This window comes from Sorghum bicolor, chromosome 4 (assembly GCF_000003195.3).
Source record: "Sorghum bicolor cultivar BTx623 chromosome 4, Sorghum_bicolor_NCBIv3, whole genome shotgun sequence".
Taxonomy (NCBI): domain Eukaryota; kingdom Viridiplantae; phylum Streptophyta; class Magnoliopsida; order Poales; family Poaceae; genus Sorghum; species Sorghum bicolor.
In genome coordinates, this window is record NC_012873.2 from 11,146,862 (window position 1) to 11,160,869 (window position 14,008).

Genomic DNA, 14,008 nt, shown 5'->3' on the forward strand with positions numbered 1-14,008 from the left:
GAAAGGAAGATAATATAATCGTGCGACATTCGTTTCGTGTAACCTGGTCGCTCTCCCCTTGCGATCCCGTTCGACGTCCCACTCTCCACCGCTGCCAAAAGGAAACGAAAAACCTCATAAGGAAATGAGAAACCTCGGTCTCCATCATCAGCATGCCCCCTCCTTGCGACTCCCGCACTCAATCGCCTCACCCCTCGCTAAAAAGGAAGCCCCCCATCTCCAACCGCAATCCCATCGTGCATCACCCTCCACCTCGCTCCTCCATCGCCGGCCGCCATCGCTGCCGCTCTTGGCCACTACTCTCGCATGTTGCACGTGCATTCAGCATTCACAAATCACGAGAGAAAAGCTCCTGAGGGAGATGGTCCTGAACTCCTGATCCTATAGCCTTCCTACTGAATGTCGGCATGGACCTGCTTGGCTGCCCATGCGTCCGACCGTCCCATCCTCCGGCGCGGGCTGCCACCGCGGCCAGGACATGGTGATCACAGAGAACGTATCACCAGGTGTGGCAATCCCGTCTCTTCCCTTTCTGCTGCAACACCTGATCGGCAACACCAATCTACGTAGGGGATCTGCAATGTCCATGATGCATGCAAGAGGCCAGAGTTGCAGGTCTGTAGTATGCAGATTCAGGCAGTGAGTTGCCAATTGCAATTTGCTATAGAAGAGTACTGGGACCTGCTGTGCTGTGTGAGGCTTGGCAATTTTCCATAGTACACCCATGTGTTTGCAATACTACATAGCCTAGCCTCTGCTGAATGGATAATAATTTTCAATTTATTCCATATAGTTCTGCAGTATCTTTGACTAAGGATTTGAATAAATATATACAAATGTTCATCATATAAGATTTATGTTTTTAGCACTGCTGGGCAGTGACAAGTTTGATAATAAGATTTCATTGATTCATTTTATTCCTTGTAATTAATTTTTTCAGGGTATAGATATATAGAGTACAGAGAGTATTGTCCTTGTAGTAACAACTGCTCTCCTACTGTATTGTCCTGTAAAATATAGAAGATTGAACCAATTCAGATGCTAACTCTTGATTATTCTTCACAAAATTCATAATGTCCAATAGCAGCCTATTTCAGGTATGCATGAGTTGCAAAGTTGTTTGTGCATTCTATAGTAAAATGCTTCTTTCTAGAATTGAGGTGAACTAAATCTTAGTGACTTGCATTGACTATAAGTTTAGCTATCGATTTCGGCCATGACTCTAATTACAATGCGTTGAATTGTTTGGTACATGAGTTTAATGGCCATTAATTTCCTACTTGTGATTAGTCCTTGTGTATGTTTTAGAATTTAGATTCATTCATTCACAAGATCAATATTCGGAGGCTTTCATCAAAGAAGGTCTTTACAGAATAGTATTATGAAGAATATTTCAAGAGCAAAGGAAGTGGTAGAGTGGTGTCTGATCAGTTGTGAGACTGGCATGTTCACTGAAAGTAAGTATATTTGAGAGTTCAGAGAAATAGAGATTTTGAGTTTTGAGAGCCAAGAAGATTTAGTTGAGAAAAATGGTAGACTACAATATATACAACAAGCAAGTAGAGCCCTACATCTTAGGAGGGTGCACAACAGAGTTGTGACTGTAGATTGATATAGAAGTCAGATCCCAAGATGCATATGTGTTTGAGAAGATGATGGAGAATAGGTGGCAAATTGCAGCTGTTTGAGGAGGATTTTAATTAGCCCCATGAGGTACATGATTACAAGCCGTTGGTAAATGCACAGGACATGTTCATCTACTAAGAGAGCATGCACTTTCACTGACTGATGTCAGGAAAATAATTGGCTTCAGTAAAAAAGAGGAAGAAAGAAGAATGCGCAGATTGCAGGATTTACATGTTGCAAATCATCAACAATAGCAGTGAGACTCATTGGCTGTTAGCATAATGTTCATGAGATGCCATCGTGTGCTATAGCAGGCCAGGAGTTTTTCTTATCCAATGATGATGCACTCAACTCCTGAAGAATGCAGTAGTTTAGTGCAGATAAGAAAGTGGTGCTCATGTGGCGATGCAACCCTGTATGCAGTTTAGGCTTTATTGGTGAACAAAAAGAAAGAGAGACCCTGAAGCTCCATGCAGCCAATAGTATGAATGATGGCAAGTAGCATAGTTTAGAGAATTAGAGGCAAAATATCAAGCCAGTGAGATTAGTGTTCAGCAGTAGATAGCGATCTTCAAAGCATCTAGCTGATTAGTGTAGTGAAGTGGCCCAGACCATTTTTTTATGTTGTAGTCTAAGACTGAACTGTCATTTGGCCTGTCCAAAATTTGAAGTTATCTTCTACATGAATCATATATGATGCGACGCTTCTCAGAATCATATGTCATGCAATTTGTCATACTATTTGTTAATTTCATCTGGTAATTCAAGGTTATATTACATCTGAATCATATGTCATACCTATTTATTCAAAAAATAAATGAGAAAATTCCACAAGCTGATATTATTTTAACCATATCACGGAAATGTGTATACAGTAGAGTTTCTAAGCTTATGATACCGCGCTCTCTATGATTATGTTAATTTCACAAGCTTTTTTTTTTGTTTAAATGTCACTTTACTGTTGGTATTTGGTTTTTACAGTGTTGTTATTTTATCATGCGATCCATATTTTTTAGTACAAATATCAGCTATCCCGTAGCAACGTACGGACACACTACCTAGTATATAAAAAAGTTGTTGGGGGGGGTGAGAAATGACCACCACATACCGGCGCAACACACCACCAAAATTCTAAAAGTTAAATGCACGTGGAATGCTCATCACGTCACACACTCATATCATACATTCCTGTCAGCTCGTCTTTTCCTTAGCATGCCAACCTCATGTCACTGTCTGGTGAATAAATTATTGACACATGATGCCTCATAATGCGTCAAATCGCGATGCCACACCCTCAATGCTGATGCTTATAACATGTGATACTACAAGACTATCCAATGGCGATACTGGAGGTAGGGTGCCAGGAAGGAATGGATTCTTGATATCTTGTGGTAGCTCACTGAGTCCCGGTCTAGGACGCAGTGAGAATTTCACTCTTCGATGCAAGAGTTAACTTCAGTCGTGTCGCCGCTGTTTCCTCTGCCTGCTCCTGTGACATGGTGCACAAATTCTGTGCATATTAATTTGTTTTCAAAATATTCTTAAACTGTGGAAACATGCAAAGTGCAAGAACCAAGAAGAGTAAATAAATCACTTGTCCCAATTTGAAAAGAACTTACTGTTTCAGTGGAAGCAAAATATGCTTCTAGCTCTCTCTTTGCAAAGGCTGGAAGAACAAATGCTGCCCTATGCATCTGTTCAATGATGAAAATTAATCAGGGTGGAGGAAGCTTCACGGAAGCAATCTCACATAAGAGTTGCAGTTTAATGGGTGAGCAAAAAATAGGAAGAGTAGGTATACCAAAACCCCGATATTACAAATGGAAATAGACACAACTGGATTGTACTACTGAATCATACAAGCCGTGAACCTAACTCCTGCCCTGAACTAGTTGGTATGGCCAAGTCATATGTTCCACTCTGACTTCATTATCATTATAACATATAAGGGGTATCAACAAAAATATAATTTCTTAGATCATGTCATTAAGATAAATTTTGCATACTAGAACAAATGGCAACACAGGTTACAAAATCACAAGGCAGTGGTCTAGCACCTAGCCTAGATTAAATGTTTGTGAACTCCCTCCCTCCCTCCCTCCCTCCAAGCATCACATATTTACAAGGGAACAAGGCACTCAATCAGACAATCAGTAAAGAGAGAACCAAAATTTAGAAGAAAATCACAACACAGATATAGAAGCTGAGTTTTGCTACCTAATGGTCAAATCAGATCTTGAAAGAGAGGACCAAATAGAAATTCAATTTTATGCAGAGGTGAGAACTATCAGAGAAGAGCAAATAGGAATTCGATTTTCTGCAGAAGTGACTCGGTGAGAACTATTGGAGTAGCATGGGGAAGCAGGGAGGATGCGCATGTGTGAGGAGCAGTAGAGGTGAACGAGTCAGGAAGGGTGAACATGGGGAGCCAGGTGGTGTTGTGGCTGCGGTGATGCAAGGTGCTTGAGTTCAGATTCCTCTTGCAGTGGCCAGGGAAGCAGAAGATGCTATAGTGGTGGCTGCAAAGAGCCACGGCACAATTTTTTATTTCTCCATGACGGAGGAGGTTTTTTTTCCACTAGACGCCCTTGGTTTACTGCTTGCGGTTCTTTTTCCCGTGCTGCCATGCGCCTGCACACGATTCGCCTTGCTCCAGATTTTCCATGCTCTCGCATTTTATTGGCCACCTATGGCCTAGGCGATGCGGCAGGGGTCTACCTCGTGCCTAATCGCAATTGGGCATACGCGTAATTACGTTTTTCAACATACAGAATATTGGCGCGACAATCCTATATGATTGATTAAAGAAAACGGACCTCCGAATTATAAAATCTGATCTCCCTTCCAGCTTTTGTAGCTCCTTCCACCTTTTCAATTGGATTTATAGGAGTCAGAAAGTTGACCGATGGACCTTCTTTGGCACATAGTAAAAACCCAATCACCCCACTGCAAAATTCAAGTAAACATTCTGTAAGAAGTTCGTTCCAAACAGAAACACTTGAACACAATATCTAGAACTGCAAAGACTACAACAAGCATTTGTAGCAACTCACAACTACTAAGAACACCATATCCCAACCAACCTTCCACACTTGGCCCCACATTTTTGTAAACAAAAGAAACCAATGAATATGGAAGAAGTTCAAAGAAAGAAGTCCCTGAAACTCTTACAAAATGATTCAATCCCAACCAACCTTACACAATGGGCACCCATATTTGTTCCATGTCATTTAAGAATAAAGAATTTTAGATAAACAGCTATCTATATGCATAGTGCATAGCTGATGCATGGATAACAAACCAAAACTAAATCTTCACACAAATAGTGGTTCTTAGGGTTAGTACATGCAATGCAATAGAAATGACTGATATACATATATTTATTTAGAAAAAAAAGAAAATAATGAATGATACTGTTCAGAGAGACCACAAATGCGAAAACTAAAAAAAATGAAATTAGAACTGTATTTTAACTTTAAGCTCACACCATTCCATCAATAATTAAAATGATCTTAGGACCAATGGAAGCAAGAAAGGATAAAGATAAAGAGACTAGAGAATAGAGAAGTGAAGAACCTCGGGTAAGTTGGGACACTAGTCCATGCATAGCGTACAGAACCCTTGAAAGTTTCACGACAAATTGAAAGCATATCCTGAATCAAATGTGTATGTAACCACATACTCTCAGCTTGATTACAAAGAACGCCACCAGGCCTCAAAGCTCTAGCAATTGTCTCAAAAAAAGGCTTCTCCACAAGTTCCTGAGCAGGCCCTGCAAATGCCAAAAGTAACTAAGAAAATAAGATTTGAGTCTCTGACTGAAAGTTTATAGGTCAAAGTTCTTTTTCAAAGAAAATATGAGCAAATTATCCATCATTTACACAGAACAGCTAGGAATGCAATAACCTAGAAATAAATAAGCATGGAGTTCAGGAGTAATATAATAGGAAGCAGAAAACCAAAATGCACACAGCAGATATACAACACCAAAGACATAGCAAAGACTTTCCATGGTACTGTGCTCAAGAAAAACAGTGGATGACAGCATAAGCTCACCTATTGGGTCTGATGAATCAACAATGATGGCATCATATGTCCCTTCAGGAGCATTTCTCAAGAATTCCACAGCTGAAAGTAAAAGAAAAACAATTCTTGTGAAATTACAGTTCAAGAAAAAGTATTTACCAATACCTAAAACAAATAGGAAACTTCAGCAGATATCAAAAAATAATGTAGTCATCATGGCCTCATGGAATTATCGGCATACCATCACCAACATGAAGTTGAACACGAGGATCTTCAAATCCAACAGACAAGTGTGGGAAAAGATCTTTGCAAACCTACAGAGTTCAGATCTATATCAGAAAAGTATAATTAAGCAATTAAACTTGAAAAAGATAAGGCATCAAAGGACAACTTTACATCAATAACTAGCTGATCAATCTCACATATGTCAATAGACTCCACTGAACTATGTCTGGATATCTCTCGAAGTACACCTCCATCACCACCACCAATAACCAAAACCTGCAAAGTAGTTCCTAAGGACATAAGTCTACAGATTCCATTCAAATTCAGGTAAAAAGAAATATTCCATGTGCTGAGATACAGCTGCAGAATATCTTCCAAATGAATTTCTGCTAAGCAACACAGCATTGTCTATAATAATTTCACAATATTGAGGAAAACAAAGATCAGGAGACATACTTTTTTAGGGGATGGAATTGAACAGAGTGGTAGGTGAGTAATCATTTCCTGGTATGCACATTCATCCTTGTCAGTCAACTGAACAATACCATCAAGCACAAGGACTTTCCCATAGGTTGACGACTGCATACAAAATTGCCAGGTTATAAACAATAGAAGCCAAATGCATTTTTTTATTTTTGGTATAAACAGCTGATGTGAACCTCAAAAACTAGGACTTCTTGGTATGGAGATTTCCCCTGGTACAAGATCTTCTCCACCTTCAAAGAATGGGCCTCTCCTATATATGAGAATAAGATGACAATAGATGTGAGAAAGTACAATTGTTTCACTCTAGGGCAAATGTCAGAAAACTACTGCAATGAAGAACAATTAGAAATTCTTTGCAATGCCAAAATAGTATATTATAGGATGCCAAACAATGTATTGAAGGAGTTAAGGACAAAGACCACACTGGGGAGTATAGCCAAAAGCCCAAAACACTGATGATCTAACATTGGCACATAAAATTTAACACATTACAGGGGTCAGGAAATGAAAGAAAAAGAGCATAGACTTTCCTGTGGAAACGACAAAACTATGCACACTACCATTGACAAATATATATAAAAAACAAAAGTAGCACTCATCTGCATATGCACTCAGTCATTCTGCCATGAGGAAAATTTACGAAGGCACAAGACATGCAGCACTAGCACAGTCAACAGGCACAAGACATGCAGCACTAGAACAGTCAACAGAAATTTCGCAACAATTTTTAGATTGTACTATAAAGGTGTGCTTGTCAAAATACAGATAGATACCAACTTAGGGTTCCTTTAGATCAATCATTCCCCATAGGGATTGGAGGGGATTGAGCCCTTAGAGATGTCAGAAACCATTCTTTGTACAGAAGCTGGACAAGTTGCACATCAACTTTCATCAAATGCTTGAATTTTCTTTCAACAAAAAGCCAGTCTAAACCACTTATCACATAAATCAATTCTGGTTAAATCACTGAATGGAAAATTCATTTGCAATTGGAATAATTGAGCACTGCATCCATTGAAGCATGAAGTTGTCAAGCCAATAACTACATATCTATCAGAAAAATGATATTCCGAAGACAAACAAACAAATGAACTTTTGAACTTTGGAGTGAAGTCATATAAGATAAACAAATATTGGCAGTGGCTGGACAAGTACCTGGCCACATCGGGTTATTGTAATATTGAACTTTGCTGGCTTTACCTGCACAGGCAGAAATCAGGGTCAAATAAAATAACTGGTGAACAGATATAACAGTAATAAGTTGCACTGTTGTAGCATCTATGTTATCAAACAAGACAATAAAGGCCTACCACATCGTGATCGCGGTTCAGTGAACCATCCTGAAACGACAGTAGCATGGCACTTGGCCTCAGACTCGGGCGCGGCGGCTCTCGCCTTGACACAGCAAGGGGGCAGCGGCTTGGCAGAGCCATCACCCCCACTCCCCTTTGTCTGCACCGCCCCATTCAAACCATTTCCTGCGCCTCCAGCCTCCATGGACCCTGTTCCTCTTTGGAGTTCCCAGCCTCTGGATCAAAGCAACAAACAGCACCAAGGCTAAGCAGCAAGCTAGCGATCACAGGCACAAATCAACGAGCATCATCGGTGCCAGCATGGGACGCCGAACAGAACAGGCTGCAGGTTACAGGAAACGTGAGCCTTGAAGATGGGTACAGACGGTGTGGGCAACTACTAGCCACACCACACCACGCCAACTTTACTTTATCTTTGCTGGTGCTGGCTACACAGACGTGGCTAGATTACAGCATCATATAAGTCATGATTAACCCAATCAACTAGTCTAGAGATGCCTATCTTTTTGCCTTCTGTACAACGAATCTCCACAAATCGCAGGAACGAACAATGCGGTGAGGAATCGCCGCACCTATTCGATTCGAGGAAGCACGGAACCAATACCGACGCAACGCTAACAGAAATAATTCATACGCGAGTGTGCGGGCCTCTAGAAACGTCTAGAACATACTGTACCGTGTGGTGCAGGGGCGTGCGGGGAAGTGCTCCTTACCAGGTGGCAGGTGCGCGAGGGCGAAGCAGGGCGAGGTGTGGAGGAGGAGGAGAGCGGCGGCGCGAGGGCTCAAGAAATAGAGGGGGCGCCGGCGCGCGTTGCTCGGTGGTGGCGGTGGGATTCTCTGCAACTTGCGACTCCTCCCCGTCTTTTTCCTTTTTTTCCCCCTTTTCCCTCTTTGGAATCTGTGCTGGGGGACAGGAGCCGTTGGATCATAATCGCCGTTTTCCACGTCTTACATCAATCTTAGCGCCGAGCTGTTTTTTTGCCAAACACTTATTTCCAAAACAGCTTCATGAGTGAAGCTGTTTTTTCTCTCCTTTCACAAAGACATAAGTTGGATGAAGCTGGAAAAAAGTAGCTTATTGCAGCTTCTCCCTCATTTCTCTCTCTCAACTATGTATGAAGTAGTTGGTGAAGCTATTTTGCCAAACATTTTTTTTCCAAAACAGCTCAGCTTCATCTAGAAAGTCACTCATGAAGCTATTTTCTAAAAAACAGCTTTACTAGTGAAGTTGAGCTGTGCCAAACAAGCCCTTAATGTTAGAGAGGGTTTCGTGCCTTCATTTCTAACTCATCCATATTTTAGAAACCGTGCAGAAAAGTTTCATCGTCATAAAACTTTTTCTACTTCTAAAATTCTTATCTATTTTTTCTTTACTAATATAATGTCACATCAACATATTTAATATTTATGAAACTCCGATAAAATATCATTAAAGTTGGCCTTAGTATGAGTTTCGTTAGAATTTTATTTATATTTAATAAATTGCCACATAAACGGTTTTTTAAGAAGGGAGAAAAGTGAGCACGATTAACGACGCTACCATAAATCTCTACAACTAAAAAGATCCGAGTGATATCGTCATACACTACGAATCGGCCTGCCTCCGTCGCTCACGGAAAAGAACGCTCCCACGTCCTCTCCGAGACGGGTCTTCCTCCTCAAATTTTCCTCCGTACTCGCCCTCACGCAACTCCCCCACGCCGCCAGCTCCGCAACTGCCTGCTCAATTGGTCACCGCCTAGCTCCGCATCCCCGCGCGATAGGTCACCGCCGCACCCACCATCTCTCCCCGCGTCGTGGCCCTCAATGTTGCCTTCAACGTTGCCCTCACCGTTGCGCGCGTCGGGCCGACGTCTCCGCCGTTGTCGCGCTCATCGTCTCGCTGTGCCTCGCCGAGCTAGGGTTTGGGGTCACCGGCGGTGGCTACCCAAAGATCACTCAGCAACTCTGCTGCACGACGCGCTCGACCACCGCGACAACATCGTCAGGGCACTTGCCGCCAGGCTCAGGGCGTGCCAGGCGCGACTCCTCCACCTCAGCTTCCTTGCTTCCCCGTCGTCCCGACTGCCGTGGCCGACCGCCCCTGCTCCGACTCCAATTCCGACTCTGATGACCAATACCGTTCCGTCCGGTGCCTCAACCATCCCGCCGCCGACGTGGGCACCCCACGCACCCACCACCTGCTCAACGGAATTCCCAGCCCAAAGGACTCTGACAAGGCGGTTGTCATGTTTGGTTCGCCGCGCCGCCACTCCCGCACGCTCTCCGGCGGCGACCCATACGATTGTCGGGTCGCGTTGGCCGACGAGTTCCCTCTCTTCACGGACCGGGACGCGCTGGACCAGGACAACGACGACGAGGAGGCTGACCGGGTGTACACGGTCGATGCGGTGCACGGCGTGCCTGTGATGGCGCTCGAGGACTGCTGCTACTTTGGGACGACGACGCTGGATGACGCGACTCGTGCTAGACCTGGAGGCTGGGTGGAGGAGGACGAGATACAGAAGCTCAAGGTGCAGGCGTTGGAGGCAGATCGGGAGTCCATGCGCCATGCCATCTTGTCCATGGGAGATGAGAAGGCGTAGGTTGTTCTGGAGATCGCTCAGCAACTCTGCAGGGACACGGCACCTTTCCCTGCTGTTCCGCTCAAGGTGTAGCGAAGGCCACAACCAGTTGTGACGGCATAGAGGAAGGTGGTGAAGAGGCAGTCACCCTTCGCTAGGATCTTCATTGTGACAGTGATCAAGGTAAATATGTGTAGGTATTGTTTCTCTGTTTAACGTAATATGCAGGACTCTAATCAATGAGTTATCCGGAACACATATGCTTTATAACATGTTAAATCATAATGGGTGCTCTAATCAATGAATTATCCGGAACACACTATTGCTTGATAACATGTGAGATCATAATGGGTGCTCTTTTGTATTCTCTGAATTTTGGCAGTCACTTGTCCTTATTTGAGTTTTTGGTGAGTAATAATTGTCTCATTTAATGGATTTGTCGTTGTTAGAATTGGAATGGACGTGCTTTCTTTTGAAATGCAGAAATATGTATCATACCTTTTTTTTCTCCTCTGAAAGCAATATACATAATACCTTGTTTTATGTGGAGACTAAACTGAAAAAAAGGACTGGTCATGTTTTTGTTGATCTTATCTTGAAGTGTCCACATTCTCATTTGGAGCTTATATATTTTTAATACATTGTTATTCTAAAACATTTGACCTCTTAAAACTTTAGCGAGTGCCATCGGTAGAGATACAGATTGCTACTGTATGTCTTCTGTTACATGGGCAATGCCATTCTGCAACTTTGAACAAATGTACTTCTTTTAGTAAAAGAAATTCTCCAGTTACATGAGCATGCCATTCTGCAACTTTGAATAAATCTAAACATTTATAATGTTCATTTTTATTACTACGATAGCTGTGGGGACTGAACAATTACTTAAGGTGTTTTTTTTATCCCTTAAAGATGTGATGTGCTGCAGTAGAAAGATTGTGCAATGGTCAATAGATGTTTCATCATCCTTTCACTTAATTCTCTTGCGAAATACTTCTTCCTTTGGTATCTCTTAACAAGAAATATTCCTGATCTTTTTATTACAAGTCTTCTTGAAATATTCGAGATAATGCCCCTCAACTGCGCGCGCGCACAACACACATTAAATATGGAAATAACTTATGCTGTCGACTTTACGAGATTACTAATTATTGTTATTTGACTATATCTGTTGCACACTGTCCCAAGTGTTCATGCTTTGTTGTGCACTCACTCAGTACGGCAGCATTGTATAGTGCATCTTACCTTAACTAGAGGTCTTAGGCATGTGTGTTTTTCTATCACACTCTAAGTTATGTTGTGGTTTTAAAAATTGATTAATACAATCTGATCTCTCTCACTCTCCCCCTTGTAGTCATAGTGTGTGCTAGAGAGTTGTATACATATGGTGCTTAAGCAATACAATAATAATCTTTCCTTTTTTGTTTGGTTTGTTGTTTTCTCTTATCTTGTGCTTTTACTGGCATTCTAGGTGCATGGCATTGGTTCTTCACCGATTGAAATTGTAAATGCTTTTGTTGGAGCATAGATCTCAGCTTCTGTACATGAGTCCCAAAAGCAAGAATTTAGAGCTTTGAGTCATGGAGTTGAGGCTGACAATTTGACACCAAAGTTTTCCCTACAATAACTACTGATTGTTCTATATGTTGTCTGGTTTAGTTGTTAGAGGTTATCCCAATTATCTCACCACAAAGTAATAAAGGAAAGACAGACCTCAACCTCACCTTACAATACTCAGTTTCTTGGAGATCTATTAAGGTTATATATTGTCTTTCTTTGCAATTGGTTTCTATTCTACCTTGTTTGGGATTGTGTAACATTGTTCTCCGTTTGAAATGTTGTCAAACCTGAATGTACATTTGAGTATAAGTAATTTCTGCAATTCTTGTACGACATCCCCAAAACTTAGAATAATGATTCACCAACTGAAAATCAGAGAGACAAGGGTTCTGCACTCAAATTTGCAATAGATTTTCGTTCAAGGCAATGCCCAATAGCAGCTAAAGTTGCTAGCAAAATTATTCAATATGATCTAATTTCAACATTGGGATTTTATATATGTTTTACTCGTGTAGCTTACACAATGAAATTCTTTGTATACCCGTAGCAACGCACGGGCACTTACCTAGTCATAAAATTAAATATCTTTAAAAACAGTAGAATAAAACTCTCCATTACAAATGAGTGATGCATCTATGTTACGAAACTCTTTATGGAGACTAGCCTTATATGTGATATGTCCATGATGTTGTGCACTGGGAACGGCTAAAGAACACTTTTCTCTTAGAGCATCTACAAGGGTTTTGCATTTGAGTAATTTGCCAAAAAGCTCCAAAAGAGATATCCAACGGTTTTGCATTTGGAGTTTGTAATTTGGGCAATTTGGCAAATAAGAGAGCAAACTTGACAAAAATGTCAAGCTGTGGACGGCTTTGTAAACCCGATCGCGCGAGCAAAGTCACGCGCGAGAAAAGCGCGCACGCCTGGAAACCCCCTATTTTTATCCTTTGCCAAGCACTATGCCAAAACAGCACAAAGGAGACACCTCAATAGTGACTCAGAACTGAAATGCGTCACTAATAAGTATTTCAGTGACACGGCTGAACGAAGCGTGTCACTGCTAAGTTTTTGCCCATGTCCTAAGAACAAGACGCGTCACTAATGAGATGGCATCAATGACTCTTCTCAAGAAAACGCGTCACTAGTAATAGAAGTGACACATTTTAACTAAGCGCGTCACTGATATGTGGCTGTATTAGTGACTCTTCCAAACAAAACGTGTCACTTGTAACAAAAGTGACGCGTTTTACGTAGACGTGTCACTGATAATGAGAGATATTAGTGACTCGCCCTAACAAAACACGTCACTAGTATTAAAAGTAACGCGTAATGTCCAGACGCGTCACCCATATTCATACGAACTAGTGACTCTTCCTGTTGAGCCGCGTCACTAACTAACTAGCCAAAAAATTAACAAGAAGATTGGTTGTCTGGTTGGGGAATCCTCACCTGCGTATGTCCTCCAGACATAAAAAGTGAAAAAAAACAATTGGTATACCACAACCAATTTGTAGCATCGGACAACGGTTGCTAAAATATAATATTAACGTCTAACAATCGGTCAGTATAAATTTGTAAAAGATCATCTTGACGGTACATCATCGCTACATGTATTTAGCTGCTTGCCACAAATGATCAGTCACCAAAAACATAGAGAAATTTACCTGTATGGCCCTAAAAAAATGGCTCTTCCTTATATGGCCCTTTCATTTTTGAACTTACCCCTATGATCCTTAAATGAATTTTTATTACTTCTATGGCCATCAGTCTGTTTCTAGCACTTAACGGTGTTAAGTGGAGGATAAAAAGACCATTTTACCCCTAGCGTAAAAAAAAATTGTCGAGTTTTATTTGTTTGTTGTATATTTGGAGTAATGTTTAGCAAATAAATTCAAACATAATATACAAACAAAACTCAGCATTTTTATGCCAAATATACCCAATTATTATATATGAATTTATTTGCTAAATATTACTCCAAATATTAAAAAAAACAAACAAAACTCTACAACTTTTTATGCCAGGGGTAAAACGGTATTTTTATCCTCCACTTAACACCATTAACTGCTGAAAACAGACGAAATGCCATACAAGTAATAAAAGTTCGTTTCAGGGCCATAGGGGTAAGTTCAAAAAAAAGATCATATAAGAAAGAGCTATTTTTTTTAGACCATACAGGCAAATCCCTCAAAAACATATCATAGAGTC

The 14,008-nt window shown here is 41.2% G+C and overlaps 2 protein-coding genes across 5 annotated transcripts; one reads left to right on the forward strand and one right to left on the reverse strand.

The window, feature by feature from the left end:
• LOC8078343 (spermine synthase) lies at nucleotides 2,686-8,572 on the reverse strand. 4 transcript variants are annotated; one of them, XM_002453581.2, is made up of 12 exons: nucleotides 8,390-8,572; nucleotides 7,674-7,891; nucleotides 7,519-7,563; nucleotides 6,537-6,613; nucleotides 6,334-6,456; nucleotides 6,049-6,153; nucleotides 5,894-5,966; nucleotides 5,683-5,754; nucleotides 5,203-5,398; nucleotides 4,443-4,572; nucleotides 3,246-3,320; nucleotides 2,686-3,115 (listed from the first exon to the last, which is right to left on the reverse strand). In XM_002453581.2, exons 2-12 carry the CDS (start codon nucleotides 7,858-7,860, stop codon nucleotides 3,038-3,040), a joined length of 1,161 nt encoding a protein of 386 aa, XP_002453626.1. In that variant the 5' UTR covers nucleotides 7,861-7,891; nucleotides 8,390-8,572; the 3' UTR covers nucleotides 2,686-3,037. The 4 variants fall into 4 exon arrangements, with proteins under 4 accessions (XP_002453626.1, XP_021314775.1, XP_021314776.1 ...); XM_021459100.1 differs by having other exon boundaries at nucleotides 2,686-3,136; XM_021459101.1 differs by lacking the exon at nucleotides 8,390-8,572 and having other exon boundaries at nucleotides 2,686-3,136; nucleotides 7,674-8,308.
• On the forward strand, nucleotides 9,236-12,122 carry LOC110434631 (myosin-binding protein 7-like). The gene is made up of 2 exons (XM_021459103.1): nucleotides 9,236-10,423; nucleotides 11,712-12,122. The coding sequence occupies exon 1, from the start codon at nucleotides 9,905-9,907 to the stop codon at nucleotides 10,259-10,261; it is 357 nt and encodes a 118-aa protein (XP_021314778.1). The 5' UTR covers nucleotides 9,236-9,904; the 3' UTR covers nucleotides 10,262-10,423; nucleotides 11,712-12,122.